The sequence below is a fragment of the Vidua macroura genome, chromosome 4, assembly GCF_024509145.1.
Source record: "Vidua macroura isolate BioBank_ID:100142 chromosome 4, ASM2450914v1, whole genome shotgun sequence".
Taxonomy (NCBI): Eukaryota; Metazoa; Chordata; class Aves; order Passeriformes; family Viduidae; genus Vidua; species Vidua macroura.
Window position 1 is genome coordinate 62,849,977 of NC_071574.1, and position 23,492 is coordinate 62,873,468.

The following is a 23,492-nucleotide window of genomic DNA, read 5'->3' on the forward strand; positions in this document are numbered from 1 at the left end:
AGTTATGTCCTCTTTGTTTTATTAGACTTTACTAGGGAAGTTGCTTGTGTTTTCCTTACTGCTTGGCTATAATTTTCCTCTTACTTTGATGAGATTTGCTTGCTGCAAGACTTATCTATTTATTGAGTTTTGCAGGAAAACAATTTTGTGGCAATGAATACACCTCCCCATCAGTGCCTCAGTGTGCATCAGATTATCTCCTTTCCAGCTTTCCCCTCTTGAGACTGTTTCTTCTGCAACAACCTGTAAATTAGTAGGGTCACAAAGCATCTGTTCTCCTCTTGTTTGCCATAGTGGTTTCAAGGACCTACATGGCTTAGAAGAATTAACACTACAAAAAAGAAAACCAAACAAAAACCCCAACCAAAAAAAAAAAACAAAAAAAAAAAAAAAAAAAAAAAAAAAAAAAAACAAAAAAAAACCAAAAAACCACACACCAACCAAAAGAAAAAAAATACCACATCAAAACAAAACACAAAAAAACCTCCAAAACTAAAACCCAAACAATGGCATTGGGAAAGAACTTTTGGACTAAAGTAGGCATTTTTCAGATAAGATCTAGCACTCATGGCACACATTTTGCTCAAAGCAATTATCATCTGTGGCTCCCCACAGGAACAGTCTAAAAATCCATTTCATAGTATGTAGATGCTGAGAACTGCTTCTCACCATGCAAACTTCTACACTGCTGTGCTCAGCAAAACTCTGGCTGCTTCCTTGTCAAGCATTTTGCTTTGCTGGGTGCTGTGTACAACTGCATCCTGAGCTGTTATTCCCTTTCATGACAGACATGAGCAGAAATAAAATGGAATTGCAAGGTGGAAATGTACAGAGAAGTAATAGACAGTTGCTGCTCAATGATGTTTTTGGTATTTTGGTCTCTCTAGATCTGAGACATGTCAGTGCCAGTAGATGAGATGTTCACGTGTTCACATAAAGGGGAAACATCTCTAGTGTTTTTCCTTTGGACTTTTCTGCAGTAAACCACAGTATGTAATGTATATCCTATTGCTAAATTGGTTTGCAGTTAGCCATATCTGTATTACTGGAGGATAGAGGGTGACTCTGGGATCCTGTAGTCACATCTGAAGCACAGCACCCCAGAGGTGTGAGGCAGGACAGCATTTACCTGTTCCAGTGCAACCTTTCCAGTGCAAGCACACAGCAGCTGCACATCTGAAAGACAGCATACTTTTGAAACCATGTGGAAATTCTTTTATCACTACAATAAAGTGCAGTTATATAAGTTATAATCAGACCAGGGACTCCTCATGATATCACCGCAATGCCTGTCAGAAGGAGGATGGGACAGAATCCTCTGTGCAAAAAGACAGGAGAGTTTGGCACTGTCTCCCTACCCCTGAGAGTGTTGCAGGTCTGCACTGGCCCAAATCTATTTTGGAGATTTTTACCATCTTAGAGGAAGATCTCAGCCACATTTCTTTAGTATGTATATACCACAAATATCAGAAACTTTCTAATACTCATTTTTTTGCACTGACAGTCAGACAGTTTCAGAGGTGATTTCAGTAGGAGGATTAAAGCTTCAACGCTGTACTTAAGCACAGACCAGCCTTTAATACCAGTAAGGCTTGGCATGACTAGATGCTTCAAGTCCAATTTTCCTCTGCCTTGCATCATCTCCATTTAAATGAATGACGTTAAAACATGCATTTAAAAAAAGCCTGTGAACAGATGGGTAAGACTGCCATTTAGCACTAGTTAAGCAAATGATGAGATTTTTGGTTTGATCCATCATCATTTAAAAAATCACATTCCTAAAGGCATCACATTCTTTACACCACAAAAAAAACAAAACAAAACAACAAAAAAAAAAAACAAAAAAAAAAAAAAAAAAAAAAAAAAAAAAAAAACAAAAACCAAAACCAAAAAAAAACGATACGATATTAAATACTTTGTTACCTTTAAAATATTCAGGTATGTAGATATCAACTTTATTTTTACCAAGCCAAATCAAGTGTTCATGTTTCAGGATAGTCTGTCTTTCAAATCAGGTTCCATTTTAAACACAAAAATTTAGGAGAAAAATAGTGAGATTGGGGTAGGATTTTAAATGGATTTCCCAAGTAAAAGAAAGAAGACAAGTATCAATGTGAAAAAAAGGTGGAATATTACCAAAGGCTAACTTTTACTTATTGATATTATCTGGTGTTGCTCAAAGGTTTAGTTGGAATTATGCCAATTTATATACCAGCACTTTGGTGATACGTTTCTGGTTAGAAAATCCAGGAGAGGTTGCGAGTTGGCTATTTTCACTGATGTTTATTTAGAATATTCCTTTTGGTACTTTGGAACATTGCATTAAAAGTAATGACTACATATTTCAGTTACAGCTTAAATGCAAAACAGTCTTCAATCTCAAATTCTCTAGATTTAACATAATCTGTCACAGAGTTCTGTTTCTCCTTTGTATAGACAACATCAGCAAATCGGACCAAGTATTTCGTGTCGTACCGTCGGAATGGCTTTGTACAGATGAAGTTGCCAAAATATGCATTGCCAAAAGTAAGTATGCATGCTTTTCTTTCTCTTTTTGCATTTGTCATCTTCTCTTTCTACCTAGTTTTGTTCTGCTCTTTTTCAAACCTCATTATTCTGAGTTCACAATTTCTCCTTGTAAGGAATTGTGAATCCTTCTTTTTATTTTGAATACTGCTTTTATTTGTGTTCCATTAATGTAGTACTCATAAACCATAGAGGGGAATAACATACAACAGCTTATTTGTCATAAGTTACTGCAACAGTTTTTGAGCTTTGCTTCCATGAGGCAGTGTTATACATCCAATGGCAATGGAAAGATATAGAGCAAGTGTTCTTTCAAGAATCAATTACATTTTAATTCCACATGGTGTTGTCTGGTATAGGCATGAATTCTAATATAAGAGAATTTTGCTACTTGGTGTTTCTCTATGTAATTAAAGAATCCCAGTATGGACTTTGACTGCTCAATGAAATTGCAAGACTTGGTGAGAGGTTCCTTCAGTCTACCATATCTCCCTAGTGATAGGGTTTTTATATTTCCATAGTAAATCAGCAATTAAACACAGAAATTTAAATTATGGTCTAGCTGCTGCAGTTGAATTTTTTGTGCTGCACACAGTGTATTTCCTAACTTTACAGTTAGAAGGCTTCTGCAGTCCTGAAGAAAAATAACTTGAAGTTTAAAAGAACCAGTGGGATAAAACCCTCAGTAACCAGCTCTGACCTTACAGTTCACCCTGCTCCCAGCAGGAAGCTGATCTGGAGGTCTCATGAGGTTCCTGCTCTTTCCTTTGATTCTCTGTGATTCTACCACTTAGCAGAGAACTTGTTTTCCTTGCATGCCTTGAATTGTATTAGTTTAATCAATTGCTCATCTAAGGAAGGACATTAGAGTACGATTTATTTCCTTTTGCTGTTATTGCTATAAAGCAAACATTCTAATATCAGATTTTTTTTCATCTTAGATTTTTTTTTATGCCAGTATAAATGGTGGTCTGAAGTAATTTTAAATGTACAACATATTACCAGAATCTCAGATCAAATCCTCAGGTATTAGTTGAATAAGAATCTGAAACTTGGATATGCTCTTAGTAGTAATACAGAAATATCTCTCTCTATCTATCTATCTCGTCAAGACATGTATATTCAAAGGCAGGTATGTAGACCAACACCAACACAAAGTTATTTCTGTGTTTTTAGGCCTTGAAGGCAGCCTTTATGCTTTCTTGGGGGAAATTGTAGTCAGGAAAACAGCAGGAGAATATCCAGGTCTTGAAGGTTAAAGTATGCCAAACATGGACACCTCGAGGGACTGCCGTGCACTGAACCCTGCACTGGGACACAAATAAGAAATTAAGGAGCAAGGAAGGGAAGCAGAGTGTAAACAAGGAGCTTCTGACACATTCATAATGTGTCAGTCACAATTCCCTGGCATTTCTGTCATACGGAGTCTGGATTGTTTGAAATAGTGCTGCATGCTCAATTCTTTGCCTTGGAAAATATGGCTTTTGTTTATTTTTCTTTTTTCTTTTTTTTTTTTTTTTTTCTAGCTAAGGGGATTACCCCAGGCCTGACTGAATAAATAAATTAGAAGTTAATGGTTTCATTTTGGATAGAGTCTATAACTACCTAGGAACAGGTTGACTATGTCATTTTGAAAGGGATGTTTTTGTGCTCTTCCTAGTTCAGGAAATACACAACAAGAGGAATAAAGTAAATATTATCTCTTTAACATTTGACAATGCTTCCAGGAGACATTTCTTTGGTATCTGCACAAAACAGAGCTGAAAATTTCAGGAAGAGGGCCTGGAAGCCAGACATACATTTAGAATAGTGGCAAATATGAAACATTTTAACCTTTTCTGAGAAAGACTTTTTTTTTTTTTTTAATTTATTTGGTACCTTCACATTACAAAAGAAATTTTACACACTGAAGTAAATAAGAACACAGCTCTGAAATTTTTCACAGTGCTATATTTCAGTGAGAATCATCCAAGTACAGTAGAATTGGATCCTGGAACTTTGCAAAGACACAGAATATCAGCAAAGACACTTGCACATTAAATGTACATTTAGAACATGTGACTTTGGAGTTGCTTATTTTATGGTGGTAGGAGTAAAACAGAATAGATGAATTTACAAAGGATGTTTTTTAAGATGGATTAAATCAAATAGTTTTTGAAAGATGAGTTTCAGAGAGATTTAAATATTAGATTTTGCCTTACCAGGAGATGAAGCATGACTATAACAGGCTATATTTCATTTTTCTTGAAAGCATGAAATGAGGTGTCAAAAAAATCTCTTTCCAAGTGGTCTCTGTACAGAATTTTTGAGCAGTGATTGTATACAGGGAAGAAAAACTGTAACCAAGTCAGAAGATGCTGTAGACTGGTCAAGGATGTACCTGTACCTCCCTTGTACCCGTCAGGAGAGCTGTGCCAAAATGCAACCTATAGCCTTAGGGAACTGGGCTGAGTTCTTCAGATATTATTCTTTTGCTGCATAGATTCCTTTCATGATGATTTTGCATATAGAGATAGAACAAGCAGTTTCAGACTGAATAGTTAGAAAATGTTTTTGATGTCTCATTTTCCTTTCAGTATGAAAAGGTTGGAAATCTGCAAAGAAGTTCTTCTCTTTTTTTTATGTTGTTTGCATTTGCATTTGTGTTTATGTTTGTACTTGTCCAAATCCATTCCCAAAGAGGAACCTAAAAAAAAAAAAATAGTGTGTCTTTGGACGTACCTACAGTCCTCCTTACTTGTGAATAAAAGGCTGCTAAAAGCAGCTTCCAGCCAAGCTTTTCCTCAGTTAAGTTTCTGGGCTCCAGCTCCACAGTGCCACTGAGATCACCTTTTTGTAACACATCATAGCTCTGTGTGTGTACAGACAGCAGAGCCATTGGGGGCCATCAGGATTCAGATAATTTTTAAACTTTTTTTCTGTGCTGTTGAGAGATCTTTTTCTTTTTTTAACACTGTGTTTGATACTGACATTGCATGGAATCCCACAGCTGTCTCCTGCATTTGACAAGTGTTGGCTGCTGCCAGGAAGGGTGATAGCAAAGACTAGTGAGACCATATTAAAAGTTGCTTGTATGCTCACCCAAACAGAAGAAGAATTTTCAAACTGTTGTTTTCAAACTGTTACTTTAAAATTGAACTGGTTTTTGTACTGTATTCCATTTTACCAAGATTGTTTGTTCTGTGCTGCTAAAACTAGATCAGCAGTTAGGAACTCATAGGAAGTGAATACCAAAATCAAGCCAAGAGCAGCAGGAGTGCATTTGTGTGTCAGCTTGGCTGGTTCAGCATCCAGGAGTGTCCCAGGGGATCCAGCAATCCCCCTTAGGCTGCTTTCAGCCTGGAGCAGAGGTTCAGCTGCCACTGCTGGGAGAGCAAGTCTGCCCAGGGGCAGAGGCTAAAGCCCCATCCAGACTGTCAGCACACTTGTATTGCACAAGTTCCTGCAGCTCTGATTGCCCTTGCCTAGAGAAGGGCAATTTGAAGAGGGGGACTGGAGCAGTACATTGGGTCTGGTCCTTGTTCAGGTATTTCAGTCTTGCTCTGATGTGGGTAACAATAAAACTGGGAACTAGTTCATTCTGAGAGTTTAAGCAAAAAAAAATGTTAACAAAATTTTTGACCAAGCCAAGGAAACTGCTACAAATTATGGCAATTTTACTATTGCAATTTGGAATAATTTAATTATTTGGAGTCCTCTTCCCATCTCTCTTAAATAAATTCCATTGATAATGATCTCCCTTTAAGAACTGATGCAAGACATTGATTGATTCTGCATTCGTTCATGCCTCCTATAAAATTTTAATGATGCAAGAGCTCTATTGTTTGTTGTATCCTGCTGCAATTCAGAAAGTTTAGTTCTGAAAAGATATGGTGTGGAAAAATCTTCTTTCATATTTTTCAATCTCTGTATCTATTTTCAATCTTGTGAAATAGGCAATAATGTAAAATTTTTTAGGTAACCAAGTTAAATGGAAGTATAGGGGAAGAGTGAACAAAAACAAAAGAAGAAAAAATCCAATTGCCTTAGAAATAGTTTGAAGTCTGTACTTTATTCATGGCAATATGAATCTCCTATAGGTTCCTTTTATCAGATCCATGTATTCTTTTTGTTTGGTTATCACCTAATCACCTCAAAGCATGCCCACCTCTTCCTTGCCTCAGTCTGAATACACATCACTGTTTTAACCATAGAGTTACTTCTGAAATTGTCTGTATCATTCAATAATAGATATAAGACAATCCTTAAATGGGCATATCCATTAACAGCAGAAATTATGGAAGATTCCCGCAACCCTTTTGTGTGATGTTCTCTAAGGATTTGGCTGCCTGATGGTTGGATTGCAAACTACTGAGTCTATGACAGCTCATTTAGCAAGGCTCTTAGTCTCACAGAAATTCTTGTTCCACTTGGGAAGACCCTTTACCACCTCTGCCACTCACTACCCTGCGAGGCTTTGGCTGAGGTTGTTCCCCTGTACCAGGCAGAAGAGCAATTTTCAGCTGCAGCTCCATTCTTCTGAAAGGCCACTGGTATGGCTGTTGAGCAAAGAAAAAAAGGGAACAAAGTAGAAATGCAGGTGGCAGTGGCATTTGATGCAGGGGAAATATTCCTTTTTCCAGGCAGTGTCACCACAGCAGCCAGTGAACCTGAGCTATAGAAGCTGTCTGACTTGCTGGGTGTACAAATCCATCTGAGGAGGATTCAAGGAACTGTTCTTTCCTTCACTGTGCAAGTTATTGATTTCTTTACATGAACTTCTTTTCCTCGGCCAGGCAAGGAAGATTAGGAGGATTATCTTTGGGATATGTGCCATCCAGTTACCTTGATTGTGCTCGAGAGATTACAGGAGTATAAATGTGGTACATCTTGAGGTCAAGACTGAAAATACCGAGCCTTGTTCCACTACTGATATATTTATTCCTCACTATTCTCTGTTTAATACATTGCTTATTTCATGTTAACATTTTGCTCAACCACAGCATCAGAAGATTGCAAAGGGGCACAATTCTGACATCTGACCAAAAATTATAAGATGTAAAACCCAAGAATTTTGAATGATACTTTCTATGTTATCAGCACATTGTAGACAAAGGAGCACTGTCGGGCTGTACAATCTTTGTCATCTTTTATAGCCTTCTGTCTTCAGGCTGTAATTGTACTTATTTGTGTCATAGAGTTTCTTATCACAGGTAGTAATATGGTAAACCATACTGAGCATTTTTTGAATACAAAATTCTGTAAAGTATTTGCAGACTTATAGGCTGGTCAGTTACTGAATGTAGATGGTATGTGTCTGTATACAATGAAAACAACTCATTTCTCTCTCCTTCTTCCTTTAAACATCTTTCCTTCTTTCCTGCTATCCAAAACTCCCCCATATCCCAACTCTGTTTAATAGCTTTGTGCTTTTTTGGACCAACTTTTGATTGGGTGTTCATTCAGCTTTATGTGATAACAGACTTGACTACATTAAAAGCAGGTAATTAATTATGAAAAGACTGTTGGTATCTCTGTGTTAGAAGTAAAGAAATAATTTTTAAGCAGTGTTTCCAAGGAGAAATATTTTATTGTGTCTGTATAATTGCTGGAAGTGTTCTTGGATGCCTGTGCTCCAGGTCATGGCTGAACATGCACAGTTGTTTCAATGCCTTGTGTACACCCTCAGACTCATTTATTTAACAGACCATGTCTGTTCCATGTGATATGGAGTTTCTTTGAAGTGGTGCTCATCTTTTGGCATAAGTTGGCCTTCTGTAAATGCCTAATTATTTTGAGTATTACTTTGAAACTCTCTTTGTGTTATTTGTTTGTTAATTATGTTCTCTGCTATTGATGTAGTACAAACATAGCAGCTTACAAGTCCCTGAGAGAGCAGGAGTGACATGACCTGTCACTGGATGCCTAACTTAATCATGCCAATTTTTAATATGAACTCTTTGATCAGGATTCCTTTAGCATTTTTTGTAGAAAAGTAATTCTGATTCAACAGATCTCCAGCTGTCCTTAATTCTAATTCCATGGGCTGATTAACTGCTTTGGACCTATGAGTAGGTTCACAGATTTTCAGTGATAAATATACAGATTTCTGTGCTTAGTGTGGTCTAACATATCCCAGTGAAGAGGGAAGGATGAAGGAAAAATTGTAATAAAGGAATTTCAAAATACAGTGCAAAAGAAGCACCTTAGTAAACAAAACAGAGAAATCTCATAGGGGCTTAGAGGTTTTTTTTTTTTAAAAAAAAGTTTTGGACAATGCAGCTCATAGAACTTTAGAAATGTGCAAAAGCTTACAACCTAAGAAGAGGAGGTAAGGGGAGTATTTGGGAATCACAGTCTATGGCTGATACCAACTGACATTGGTGAGCTTTGCAAAAACAAAGAGAGAAAGAGGAAAGTGAAAATGGCAAGAGCGTGGATACTTGGGTCAGTAAGAGATAGAGCAGGCATGGCAGACTTGAGAGGGCAAAAGTAAAGTAGCAGAGATAAGAGAAGGGATGCCCATGGAGAAATGAGCATTCCACGGAGGAAACAGCATGGTTGCTATGGCAAACTGTGGAAAAGGTTCTGCCTTGGGACATCTGGAAAGGCATGGACTCTCATTTCAGCATGGAAGTGAAAGAAAACCACAAGATCTTAATACGGAATGTATATGAAAATGCAGCCTGGAGATACAAAAAATCTGAATAGAGACAATAAGAAATGTTCCAAACCCTGAAGATCTCTAGCATCAGTAAAGAAGGTCTTTATAAATTAATTTGAATAAATTGTGTGTGAATAGCATAATTACAGAAAAAAATTAGATGATCAGTGACACTTTGAGTAGCTTGCAGAATGTAGAGAGAGAAAGCAGGAGCTCCAGCAAGAGGCAATTGCCTTAGTCCAAGCGTGAAATCATAAAAGAATAAATGCTTTCCTTATAGAATCTGCTGAGGTTACAGCCTAAGGTTGTATCTGTGTCCATGAATTAGATAAAGCAGTAAAAATGTGCATTCCCTCCATCAAGATTTTTTTTCCTCAGACATCCTTTCTAGTTAACTCTTAGGTGACAGAGAGTAGGTACTGCCTAGCAATATTTGCTGATGTCCCCTCTCCATGTGCTTCTCACCTCTTGAGCAGTGGGGGGTAGCTGGGATGAAGGAATGGAACCCATCCCCTGTATTTGCCAATCAATTAATTCTTTTTAAATTCACGTATCAGAATAGGAATAGTACGAGTGACATGATAATTTACCTTTGTTTTAACTAGATTTTCAGCAGCTTGTGTCATCCACGATTTTGAAAGATAAGTTGAAGAATTGGGCATGAAATTTGCAGTTTTCCTCACATTGTCAATTACATTTCCCAGAGGATTGTATCAGAAAGCACTGGGCAGGAAATGCTGCACAGGATTGTTGCAAGGTAGTATAACTGAAGGACTGCTTTGTTTCTTGAAGGAAAAGAAATCACTGTGAAAGGAAAATAGCTGTAAGGCTGAACTGGAAATCTGAATGCATAAATTCTGAAAGGAAGGAACAAAGTTCAAGGCAGTGCAAGGGTAATTTCACTTGCTAAGACCAGGATCTGTTAAGCTCTTGCCTCAGCAAAGTTACCAACCAGCAGCCTGAGAGGACAAACATCTTTATTAGTAACAGCCACTGCCAGTGGCTGTGAACTCTGTGATGAGTGAACTCTGATTTGCTGAGTAAACTTTTGCATCCAACCTCTCTTTCCCTCATGTGACCCCCACAGTCTGCCCAAAATTAATCTCCCTGTCCTTGTGCCCTGCACATTTTGGCTCTTTGCATGCTGCTTCTGATGGCTCAGCTGCTCCTACCCCTCCCTGGGATGGGAGACCCAGAGCTGAGCCTGTTCCTCCAGCTCTTACCTCTGCCACCAAGGGCCACCCGAGCAACCACTGCCACCTCACCAGGGAAAGCATGGAGTGGGACAGCACTGGGGCAGGACAAGTGCCTTGCCTACATTCCCTGGAGGTTTGCATTTGTCTGTGGCACTGTATAAATGTTTTATTGTAATAATGTAGTCGTTAATTTTGCAGAAAGCTCCTGGCTTTGTGGAAGGGTTTTTAAGGGTTTTCTAGAGGTTTTCATATTAACATATTGTTTCTTTATTCCTTTTGGCTCTGCTTTGCTTCCATCCTTGTTATCAGATAGTCATGGGAACTTTCCACGTAGTATAATGTGGGCTACCAAACCTCATGTTGCCCTGGTTTAAGGAAGGAGATGAAACATTCTATACATTAAAGAGACTTTTAAAAGAACCTGTTGTGATCAGTTGCTGTGTTTTGCTGGCATTTCTGCCAGACTCTCTGCTTTGGAGTAATTTTTCAGTACCAAGAAAAAAACAAAAAAAAAAACAAAAAAAAAAACAAAAAAAAAACAAACAAAAACAAAACAAAAAAAAAAAAACCAAAAAAAAAAAAAAAAAGAAAAAAAAACCACAAAAAAACCCCCCCAAAAAAAAAAAAAAAAAAAAAAAAAAAAAACAACAAAACTATTCCTGGGATGCTAAACAAAAAATCTACTTTACTACAAAGTTCAAGTGGGAGTCTTTGGAAACAGCATTGAGCTTTGATTCTTAGATTCTTCATTCACTTAGATTCTTTTGTGTTGAGATGTGTCACATATGCAAAAATACTTTAAATGTAACTAAATTATTAGTATTTAATAACCCTCCTCAGATCATATTAAAAATCTTCCCTTTGCCTTATTTTACTTCTATACATGTCTTTTTTTAGTCCAAGTGCCTCAGTCACTGTGCATATTGCCTACAGTACGACTACCATGCTTTGCTGGGTTCTCAGTGTTGCTCTGTTACTCACACTTTCTTCAGTCTTAACTGGATTCTTATGAATTTGGTTTGCCTCCTTGAGTTCTACAAAGTTGTTTTCTTGATTTCTTTTTTTTTTTTTTTTTTTTTTTTTTTTTTTTTTAAGCTAATTCATCCTAATTTCATATTCTATTGACATTCCGGTAGCTTTCTTTAATATTCACTCCATTGCCTTATTACTTTTCCAGTAATAAGGTGACCAGAACTGAATACAGTATCCCAGTAAAGTACCAAGGTCATGAAGAGTTTACAAGCTTTCAGTCTCTGTGAATTGATGTCATTTCTTACATAGCCCCAACCTCTGCCTTTGTGCTGCCAGATCATGTTGCCAACTCGTGTCCCTTTATTCTCTGTCCTAAGTTTAGTTCAGTGTTGTTACTTCCTGATTTATTTCTTCTGTTTGATATTAGTGTTAAATTATTTTCTCCAGCTGTGCATTTTTTTTGTCTGAGACATTTGGAGTGAAGAATCTGGGAAAACGGAAAGCAAGCTGTAGCAATATCCATGCCTGAAATTCTTGGAAAATGAATGCAGAATGTTGACTCTCCTGTTATTACTGTTGAATATTTAAGTAGTTGTGTAGACATAGATAGACAAATTAATGTAATCTACTATAATGCACAAGAGCTGTGTGCATGATAAATACTATATCCTATGTGAACTGCTGTACATTGTATCTGATCCTCTTTGTGCTATGCTATTTTTTTACCTAATTTTCATTTCTCTGTTACTTGAAGATTATTTTTTTAGATTAGCTTTGCTAATGTTGTTTCCATTGACTCTTATCCAGATCTTGCAAAGTCAGTCACCTGTTTCTTTTTTTTTCCTTTCCCTATTTTTCCTTTCAAAAAATCATTTCCTGCTGAAGTCAAAGCAGATTACAGATATTGCACATTCATGATATTTTTCTTCACTAAGGTGGTTTGCACTGCAGTGAGAAGGCAGTGAGGAACCACCTTGGAGCAGTGGGATAGTCATGCTGATTAGTATTAATTTGGGAAGTTATTATTTTTAAACATTCAGATGTTTCCCCTCCCCCCAGTATTAAACTCTCCTGACCAATTTACTGTTTGTAAAATATAAATTATGTAAAAAAATAGTCATTATGTACCTTATTTTCCTACAGGACTTACAGATAATCAGTACAGATGAAAACCAGGTGTTTGTGGCTGTACAGGAGTGGTACCAGACAGATACATACAACCTGTACCAGTCTGACCCACAAGGTGTTTACTACTCCCTCTTGCTGGAGAATGTCCGGAGCACAAAGCAGCCAGAAGAGAATGTCCTGATAGATATTCTGGAGGTAGATCTTTATATTTTCCATTATTTGTAGTCTGTGAGGAGGATTTTTTTATTATTATTATTATGAGTATAATTAAGTTAAGTATTGTATTTTCACAGTTATATTTAAATAGAAAGTCTAGGATTTCTGTCTTATTTGTAGCACATTGCTACTACTTACATGTTTCTCTCTTGCCCTACTAATGTGTTGTGTACTCTAACTAGATTCTTGGGATGGGGTTCTATGGATGTGCAAATCCAAAACTTGCTAAGTTTTTTTTTTTAGATATTGAAAAGTGAATCTGGCAGCACAATTTACTATTGAAGTAAGAAGCTACGCAGCTGTCTATGTACAGCTTTTTTCTTCTAGGTGACTCAGTGTCATGTTTCCTGACTTAAGAGCAGGACATCTTTTAGCCAGTAGGGTTTTAAGTAGTAATCCTGCAAGCCTTGTGCTAGGTTGTGTCAGTTCTGAAAGGCTAAGAGCCAACAAAACTAAATATTGGACAGCAAATCCACTTGCTTTCAGTACGTGTCTTGTGCCAACAGCATTTTCTATGAAACAAACTCGGCTGTAAAAAAATCTATCTTGTATTTAACATCAGTGCACTTGGCAAAATAAAAGACTATAGTGTTCTGGAAGAGTATCACAGGCTGTTATCAATTCCATTCCTGTTTAGGGAATGGAATTTCAGTGCAGTGAATTTCAATGTAATAAGACGTACATTTGCTATGGTTCTGTTCTTTCTGGCCATTATCAGAACATTAAACTGGCTTTGGTCTGACTCAGTTTGTCCCATTACACGTAATTTGCCTGGTGTTAATTTAAAAAAAACACCAAAACTTTAAGGGTGCACCAGACTTCTTTGGCAAAGGTTTGTAGTAATTCTGGATACGAGGCACACACTGACAGAACTGTTAAATGGCTGTAATTAGACTCTTCCTGGTGGGGGAAAATGATAGTGTTTTCTTCCTCCTTATCTCCTCCATCTTTCTTTAGCTTTTTCTTTCTAAATGGCTGTGGTAAAACAAAAAGGTCTCTCATTACCAGTGATTATTTTCTAGACTCTACCTTTTTAGAAGTGAGGCTTCCTAATGAGTGAAGCTACGCATTGTGTGTAGCCACGTTCCCACAGGGTGATTTATTGACAGCATTAGTTTGCAGCATTTTACTCTTGGGCACCCCTGTGACCAAGCAAAGCTAAAAGGCATCAGGTGCTTTTACTAAAAGGCAGTCAGGTGCTTTCTAATCTCTACTCCTTGCATCACCTGTAGCATGTAATTTCAGATAAGTTGTACAGAGATGCTACCCCTGGCTATCCTTTTGTCTACAAGAATTATTAACTTAATTCAGTTACACTGATTGTTTCATAATTTCCCAATGTTACTGAGGGCATATTAGATAATGCAATTGTAGTTCATTGTGTGCTGGATCAATTTGTAGGGTTACATTAAAAAGGAAATGTACACATGATAAGGACAGTACACATGATAAGGGCAATACACAAGGAGCCATACAATTCAATTTTTTTAAGCTATTTTTGAAATTGAGTTGCTTTATAGGAGACCACTGATGACTTCTAGATAGCTTGCATGATAAATAATTAGTGCTCATCTTGTTTACTAGAATGGGATCAAGTGCTCATAATGTGTGGGTTGTTTACTCAGTATAAAATTGCTAATAAATAAAACACATATTGTCGCCCTTGAGGATGGGATTTTTTTTTTTTTTTTGGTCTAATCTGGGTGAGATTTTTTGGGCATTTTAATGCAAGTATCCCATCTCAGGAAGGGGAACCTTCAGTGCAGCACAGAGACAGTCCTCAGTGGTGGAAAATTTCCCTTTCTGCCAGTGTATAATTTTCCTTAAAATTTGTACTGTTCATCTTTGTTATCTTCTTTTGACTCCACTTAATCTTTTACTTGTACATCTGCTATAAAAATTTTAATAGGTATCTGTCTGTCTGTATATATGTTCTTTTATATGCTTTATCTTTTTTTTTCCACATTTCTTTTCATTTGAACACGTAAAAGGGAACAATTTACAAATACTTGTTTAAAGAAGAGAAGGAAAAAAAAAATTAAGTACTAAATGACTGTCCAAAAGGAGCATGCCCTTGAATTATGTGACAAGGAGCGTATCCTTGAAATTGTATCAAGTCCTGCCAGTGTGAAGGAGTCACAAATTTGACACAGGCATATTTGCAGAATGGGCATGCTAATGTAATACCTCTACATTGGTTCCTGCTGTGACTCCTTATGTAGATAAGAGCTACATGAGTTGCAGTATACTTTCTTCATGCCTTTTTTCCCCAAACAACAAATTGTATATATTTAAATGTCAGTCACAAACATATATTATATAGCAGTAATTTCTACATTTCAGTACCTGCTGCTAATAAACACTGTGGGACCATCTGAACTGTTCTTCTTGCTACTAACTAAACAGAATATTGTTGGGATGGAGTATCAGAAGTGTAACAGGGAACAATTAATAAGTAACAGCAGAAAGTCTCAGAAAATTTTATAAGGGACAAAGTGCTTTTCTAAGAGTACTGGGGAACAACTATTCCCTGAACTATTTAAGAAAATAGGTACTCTGAGAACTAAGCTCGAAGTTCAGAAAAATCAGCAGAAAGGTGCTTTGAATTTCCTTGTTTAGCTGTCTTGAGTGTCTCCTGCACTGTTCATCAGAGTAACCGAGCACTGCACAATGTTGAAATGTCTTCTTTTCCATAGAAACTTATTATTAATGTGACTCTTTTCGTTTCTTGATAGAAAGATACTTATCTTGCAATTTTAGATTAGGGAACTAAGTCAAGGAGTAGAATGTACAGAAGAATTTGGTGCCTTGGCATCACAGTCTAATTCTGGAGATAGATTAGACACATTTCATTTCCAGTATTTACAGAGTCAGGTGTGTATTTGTATAGGCCACAGGACAGATGAAATGGAAAATTCTACACAGGGATGGGATGTTTTAAAGATGCCATTTTTTTACACACCAAAATTTTATGTTAGTTATAGGGTTTTAGACTAATGTATCACTCCAAACATGATATTTCTGAACTTGCTCTGAAGATAGATGCCTGAAACCTATTTATTATTTCAAGCAGGGTTTATACCTTTCATTCAAAGTGCAACTGCTGTGAAGTTCTGGTTGGCTTTTATCTTTTAAAGCAGCAGTGAGAGAAGTTAACTGAGTCACTGGAAGAAATGTTTTCATAACCTTTCAGTGTTTGATAGATTCAAACACTTGTGTCCCATATTCTAGAGAGGAGAAGTTACCCTGGAGCTTGGTTAGATTAGAAATGAGAGTGGGCATGGAGAAAAAATTTAGCCTGACTCCCATTTGATGATTATATGGAATTATTAAATATTCATTAAATGAGGGAGTGGGGAGGGGAAAGAGAGGAGAAACAAAAATAATCATGATGCAGCACTGGTTTTGCCATCCATAAATGAAGAGGGAAACCTCAGTTGCAGTCCCTGATCTAATTATTGTTTAAATATTTATTTATGTTCACTGGAAGGAAGACATGCACAGAATTTTTTCCCCAAGTCTGCCCTTCCACGTAAATATTTGAACTGCCAGACTTTTCATGGCTGAGCTGTGTCTCAAAGGTAGACTATGTAAAAAATCCCCAGCAAGATTAAAATGCTTTGAAAGTAAAGAAAGCAGGTTCATCTTCGCTTACTTTCCTTTTCTCACCTGCACTGCAAATAGTTGACTTTTATGGTATGTTTGACTTGGAGGTGGTTCTGAACTTTCAGCATCCTGGATAAGTAACCCAATCACATATGCACAGGATTTAAGAAAGAAGGATCTCATGAGAGAGTAGAGTATTTAAATGTTTATACAGATTTTTATATATATATATAAACTTATATATATTTCCAAGTTCTAGGCTGTTTATAAGTTTGGATCAGTTCCTTCCTGTATTTATAAACAGTGAGTATCAAATCTGTAGCCTGGTGGTAGGAATGCCTTCTTTTCACCTTCAATGCAGACTTCTGCTAAATGAATGTTAATTGGAGTCAATAACTGGCAGTTGGAAAAAGAGAGGAACAGTAAATATTTCAAATGAAAAATAAAAGTTCAGAAGTGCATCATGTTTTCAGGAGGCAAATATTCCTGATCATTCATCAGTCTTGTGCATTTATTTGTAATGAATGATTCAGTTTTGTTAAGAGTCAGCAGCCAAGGAGATGAGCAAGCTGTACTGTGCTGGGAATGTGTATCAGTTTATATATGTTGTCCAGAATTTTTCAAAAATTCAGGAAGTCTCATAAATAATGGAAAGGGAACTAGGAGCACTCTTAAGGAAACCTTCAGTTTTAATAGAAGATCTTATCTCATGCCCATGGGTGGAATATACATTAATATGTTAATAACATAAATGTTAGGGCTAGAACTAAACATATTAAGGTATAATTACTGTCAGGTTGCTTCTAAAATTATACCCATTAACTTTAACTCTTTGAGTTGTAGTAATTTTCTAATACAGGTTGTTTTGAAATAAAATAACAGGCCAAGAGAAGAGGGTCATTTTTTTGATATTATTTTTTCTCGAGAGGTTAAACAGGTGAAGGGTGGCTAACTGGAGTGTGGAAGCATTTCAGATGCTTGAGAGGGTGATTCAACCCTCAATGTGTCTTCCTCAGATGATCTGCCTATATTTATTTCCTGCAAAGGACAAGAGTGCTTCCCAAATCAGTGTTATTTGAAAAGATATGATACTGTGTTGTGTTATTGTAACCTATTTCTGTGATATTTATATTATATGGGCACAGAAATTCAGGTTTAAAATTAGATGGTTGTTAAAAATTGCTTACATCATTTGTAGAGTGGCATTTTAAAGATGTCCATATTTAAAGAAAATGCAGAGGAGAAATTTTATTGGTGAGGCCATGCTATCATAATTTTTATATTTTGCTCTATAAAATATTGTGGTTTGCTATATTAAACATGTAGTTTGATTAGCCTTCTGACATAGAGAGAACTGCAAATCCTTTTTGAATACATTTAGAAATGAAAATCAGTTTGTAATTGTCCTTGCCTTCCCCCTTTCTGCCTTTCCTCTTATATTTTTGCCTTCCTCATATTTTTTTTAGGTATCATCCACTTTCCTTTCAGTTACCAGGAGAAACTACCTGAGATACACAGTTCAGAGCCACAAAAGAGCAGCTAATCAGCGATAATCCTTGTTGAAAAAAATGTGTATGTGCTGGATATTAACTTTTCTTCTCTATGCTTCAGGTCAGAGGTGTAAAAGGAGTCTTTTTGGCCAACCAGAAAATTGATGGGAAAGTCACGACTCTGATAACCTACAACAAAGGCCGTGACTGGGATTTTCTAAACCCTCCAGACATCGATATGAATGGCAAACCCACCAATTGCAAACCTGTAAGTAGCTCTTTTTGGAGTATCCTCCCTCTAAAATGTGCAAGAATTATCTGCATGGTAGCATGTGCAGTCGTTCCAACAGCCCAAGAGCTTTGTGCTGAGTTTACCAGCCAAACTAGCAGGCAAATGGGCTTGCACTGCATGAGCCGTGGTTCCACAGGCTCTTAGTCCAGTCATCGTGTAGAGTGAGTAGTCAGGGCTTTCTGGTGCACTGCATTTCATATTTGAGATCACTTTGACACAAAGAGGACACATTTCTTCTTCTTCTTCACATGTCAACCACACAACCCAGGTCAGAATAATCATGGCAGTCATTTCTGTTTGGATATACAGGGCACACCATAAGTCAAACAGAGATTACCAATAATTTTTCTCTTTCCATCTCTTCATATTTTTCTTTCATAAGAAAACAAGGTAACTCTTGGTTCCCTGTTAAAGGGAACTTCTGAAAGTTGCTTGAAAATAAATACCATGGTAACTTGCATAAAATATTCCTTTATTTTTGTAAGATGATATTATTTCTCTTTGTTTAGATGGCCCAAGTGCCCATAGTATATTGTTATTTGTAAGGCTGACTGAAAACCTTGTATTTTTCTCACTGTCTCTCTGCTCCTGAGGTCTCAAAGCTCTGCATTGGTGAGCAAAATGAGTAGTCCTGCTACAGCCAGAGCTTTACTCCCTCTCCCCATGGCACAAGTGGAGGGCTGGAGCAGCTGGTTCCCTTCTGAAGAGTTCAAGGCTGTGCTGTGAGGCTCCAGCCTGCAGGGTGTGGTGCAGATCCATGGGAGATGAGTGGGACAATGGCAGTGGCAGCAGCTCCCAGGCAGTGCTGGCAGCTGGCCCCTGGTAAAGCCCCTGGGCACATTGCTGTGAACAATATGACCTTTGAGTGCACTGCACAAAGGCCAAGAAGCAATAAGTTGCTTCTTGATGTGTCCTAAACTCATTATGCTATTTTTCATATCACCTTTTTACTAAAAGAGACATTTCAGCCCAAACAGTTGTTTTTAATAATAATTTTACCATTTACCTGGGACCAACAAACATTGTTGCTGTTAGTTAACATTTTTAAGCAATTATTTTGTCAGAAGGGGGTTTATATAATAATGCTGATTTCCTTGAGTTTGGAAATCTTTTTGTTAAGAGAGTGGCACACTGTGCAGATATCACCAGAGATTCTTGATATAAAGTGAAGATTGATATTTCAGACTGGAATTTAGCTCCATGGGAAGCAGCCATTCTTTTTCTCTATGAAGACATACATTGCTGAAGCTGCTCCCTGTCTGGGCTTTCATTTATTGTAGGAGCATAACTGGTAGCAGTGATTTTTAAAACCTGGTCTCTGCTTCTTCCCCCACAAGCCTGATTGTTACCTCCACCTCCATCTGCGGTGGGCAGACAATCCCTATGTGTCAGGCACAGTGCACACCAAGGACACTGCACCAGGGCTCATCATGGGGGCAGGTAAGTGCATGGCATTGCTTTTTAAGACCTGAAATGTGGCAGGGGGTCTTTGTAGGTCTAGTCTTTGGATTTGTAAGAATACCATGCTGCAAACATTGCCAAAATAAGGATTTCCTGCAGAATAATCCTTTATGATCAAACAATTCAATACATAAGTTAATGAAAAGCCCAGAGTTGTGTCTTCTCAGACAGATCTCTATCAGTCACCTGGGTACATCATGCTCTGCTCTGCTGTGCACTACCTCCTTCCCCATTAATGTACTGTGGAGGTGTGATGGTGGCTGAAGGACATGTCCTGCATTCTTTTTTCTCTGGAAGAATGTAGGCCCTCCAGCATCATGATTAACCTAGAAAAACTGATGGAAACAGTGGTCAGTCCTTTGTTCTTTAGGCCTGGATACAGATAATTTGTCTTGTAATTTTTATTAATTCCTTTCTGCCTAAAGAGAGAGGAATTGAAAGAGGCAAATGTGTCGCTGTGTTGGGAACAATGCTGGTTGTGGCTTCTCCATTATAACTTACATATGGAGTTATGTCAGTATTAAGTGGAATTTAATAAAGGAAATTCCATTGCAGTGTTGAGCACTCATCAAGAAAAATATTCACATAACTCAGTTTTGCTTTGTATCTTTATTGTCCATCTATTCATTTTATTTAATCTTCTGTTTCTTTGTTTCAAAATTGTCTAAATGTTAAAGATACTTAGAACTTTTTAAAATTACATTATTTTATTCTTATGTTATGAATAATGTTTAGGTGAAATGCAGACATGTAGGCTTCTCTTTTCATAAAAGCACATCTGTTTTCAATGAATTATGGCTTATACTGTATCTTACACTAGTCTCTGACAAACAGTTTACTACGTTGAAGGTTTCCTGAGAATGTCAAGGTGAGAAGATTTGGTACTTAAAGAGAATGACAGCTGCCAGTACTAGTAATTTTCAATATAACGGAAGACTTCAAGTTTTTCTGTAATATAAAGAGAGTTCAAAGTATTTTACTGGAGACAAATCTATATGTGAAATGCTGCTATGTTTTTATTGGTACAAATGAGACTAAGAATTTGTGCAATGCCCTTGTAGATAGATTCCTAATATGTGTTCAGGTCAAACTTTATGAATTCAAATATTTAAAAAAATATCTTCCATTTCAAATGTCTTCATTTTTCATGAAAGCACTCAAAATGTAGGTACTTAATTTTAGCCTCACCATATCATGCTTAAATGTCCTCCAGTAGCAAATTAATCAGTGAGATTTAATTATTCCATTATTCCTATTTCATTTTTCTTTCTCTTTGCACTGTAATCTGATGTCTTGAATAGATATTTGTTGAGATATTGGGTTGTTTTCTTTTGTTTGGGGTTTGTAGATGTTTTTTAAGTGCACTGTTCTCTGAGACCACATTAGGGAGGGCAGGTTATATATATTTTGCCCTTAATTCCCTTCTAGAATGGGGTAACATTTATCACTGTGACATTGTCTTACTCTGCCAGGTAGAGAACTTGTCAACAGCTTTCCTCAATGTGATCAGGAGGGAGTAGTTTTGATAACATCCTGATATCATGAAGAACTGAACTAATATGCCAAATTTGACTTGCTTGTGGAGCAACCAGTAATGTAATGGGAATGGTAGAAGGCGCCCTTGCTCAGTTGCAAGCCACCTTGCTGTTAGCTACCTAAAAATTTGAGTGCAAGAGAGTGCAGTGTGTCCTTTTTCTGGTAGAAGAAAAGCTTCTGTAGCTGAAAACAGAGCAAAGGGATCTATTTGGAAGCCTTAAAAATACTATAGAGCAACTGCATCCCCTTGCCAAAAGATGACCTGAATCAACTCTGATTTTGACTTGCATTTACATTATTTGGATGCCCAGGTCATCTGGATTCAGTGCATGTGTTCAGTCTTATCTGGAAAACCTGATACCCTTGTAAACTTACACTTCTTATCAGAAATACTTTACATAGAGTGAGCTTGAATTTCCTTTGGCCTGATCCTTGAACTGATAATCCTGTACAAATCAACATAAGTATTAGGTTCTTAATAGATCTAGGAATCAGATTATTTGGGCCACATCACACACTATTGGAATTTTACTGTTAGATTTAGGGAGAGACATCTGGAATTGGCTGAAGATGATAAGATCCGTGAATGTCAGTTGATCACAGCATGTCTAAGAATCATCAGTGCCTTGTGTTGTAAAAAGCAAAATTATTGGTGTGAAATAGGTAAATAATTGCCAACAGAGAGAGAGAATTATTAATACTCTGGCAAAATACTGTACAATGACACTACTAATATGACTGTGTACAATTCTGATAATCAATTTTCAGGACCAGTGAGCAGGTGCTGAGAAGGCCTCTTTGGCAGTTGATAGAAATAGAGAATATTTACAAGAAAACCCCCATTAGCTGAAAAACTAAAGGACAAAAAATAATATGATTTTTTTTTTTTCCTGGAAGTGTAACCATGGGGTAGAAATGAGTGATGCAAACAGGTGGATAAGAACTGGATATATGGTTCCTAAGCATAAGAATATTATCGATCAAAAAGCAGAAAAAAAAATCCTTTTAAAAAGTAGATTTTGGCTTCTTTCTAGGAAGCTTATACAACATAGCTGCTTTTGGTAATGGAAAAACTATTCTGTGACTTAAGTACAGTTTTGATATGGAAAATGCTGGAAAGATCAGAGACTACTGAATATTGTTTTAATTAAAAAAAAAAGGAATAATTAATTGGTGAACTGCATTAACACCTAGACAATTGGTAAAATTTAACATCTTTAATAAAATGTTAAAATTGCATCCTTTTAATCTCATGTTTACAAATAAAAATACCACTCTGTTAAACTTGCATAAATAGTTCTCAGGAATTCATATTTTTAGCTTATGTCTGTATATAAATTGTTCAGACAGAATATTAAATTTTGTAGTTGCATATGAAAGTGGTATTTTAAATAACTGCTTTGCTCTCTTTAAGAAATGCAATAGGATTTTGCATTTACATTTGATTTTTGTACATTTTAATCTTGGCAACAACTTCTATTCCTCACAGCATCAGCTATGAAATGTGTGTCAATTGATGTGTAAATTTTTACTATAAACTTGCTAAAGGACTTTTCTATGAAAAATGTTTAGAGAAGTGTAGCATTTTCAGGTGCTAGTTTACAATAATTGCCTGCTTAGCTTCCAATCCAGATGGCAAATCAAGCAAGCAGTAAATTCTGCACATTCACACAAATTGAGGGAGTGCTGGAAAAGTTTGTTTACTTTTTGTCATATCAGGGCCAAATATAATTGCATACATTGTGATGAATTTCTATCATTTTTCACAGAAGTAGCACACTAGAATGCTTCTATCAAAAAAAGAATAAGGGAACAGGGAGGTGATTGAGCATTTCCAAGTACATTTTGGAGTGAACATCCTAAAATTTCTTTAAATTTTTGTTACATTCCTCAATTCTGATTCCCCACTCCCTCATCTGAACACATCTTCAACTTGCCAGGCAAAACTGTGTGTCTGGGAGATTTAAATACAAATTGGTTGGATGTTTGTTCTGTACTGTGACTACAAGACTGCAAACCATGAAATTTTAACTTATTGTGCATGGCCCAAAGGTATGTTACAACTGTATTAATTACCAGTAATCTAGGCAAAGCACATCTCTCTTTTTGGAGTAGGTGTCTGCCTGTATGCTACATTTAAGTGATTGGAAAAGATTTTCCATATTAGAAGGATTATCTATGCGTTGCATATGGGGATTATTCCTTCTTACTGTAAATGTGTCCAAAGTCACATATATAACTATGGTAAACACAGCAATAACTAGCACTTAAAACATGTAAATTTTTAAGTGGATGGTAAATTTTAAATTAAGTAATCTTCCATATTTTTTGTGACGCAGTAAGAACTTGCTAAAATGCCCAAATCTGTATTGAGAGCTGTGTTTCTCACAGCTACACCACCTTTCCAGAGAACTTTGCTGGCCACC

At 36.8% G+C, this 23,492-nt stretch overlaps 1 protein-coding gene across 1 annotated transcript in view; it reads left to right on the plus strand.

Moving 5' to 3' along the window:
- Window positions 1–23,492, plus strand: part of SORCS2 (sortilin related VPS10 domain containing receptor 2) — a 529,534-nt gene that overhangs the window by 441,377 nt on the left and 64,665 nt on the right. Inside the window, exons 8-11 of the mRNA XM_053975679.1 lie at window positions 2,437–2,526; window positions 12,481–12,660; window positions 17,899–18,045; window positions 19,407–19,509. Of these exons, the coding sequence (XP_053831654.1) occupies window positions 2,437–2,526; window positions 12,481–12,660; window positions 17,899–18,045; window positions 19,407–19,509 (520 nt within the window). The remainder of the gene's footprint in view (window positions 1–2,436; window positions 2,527–12,480; window positions 12,661–17,898; window positions 18,046–19,406; window positions 19,510–23,492) is intronic.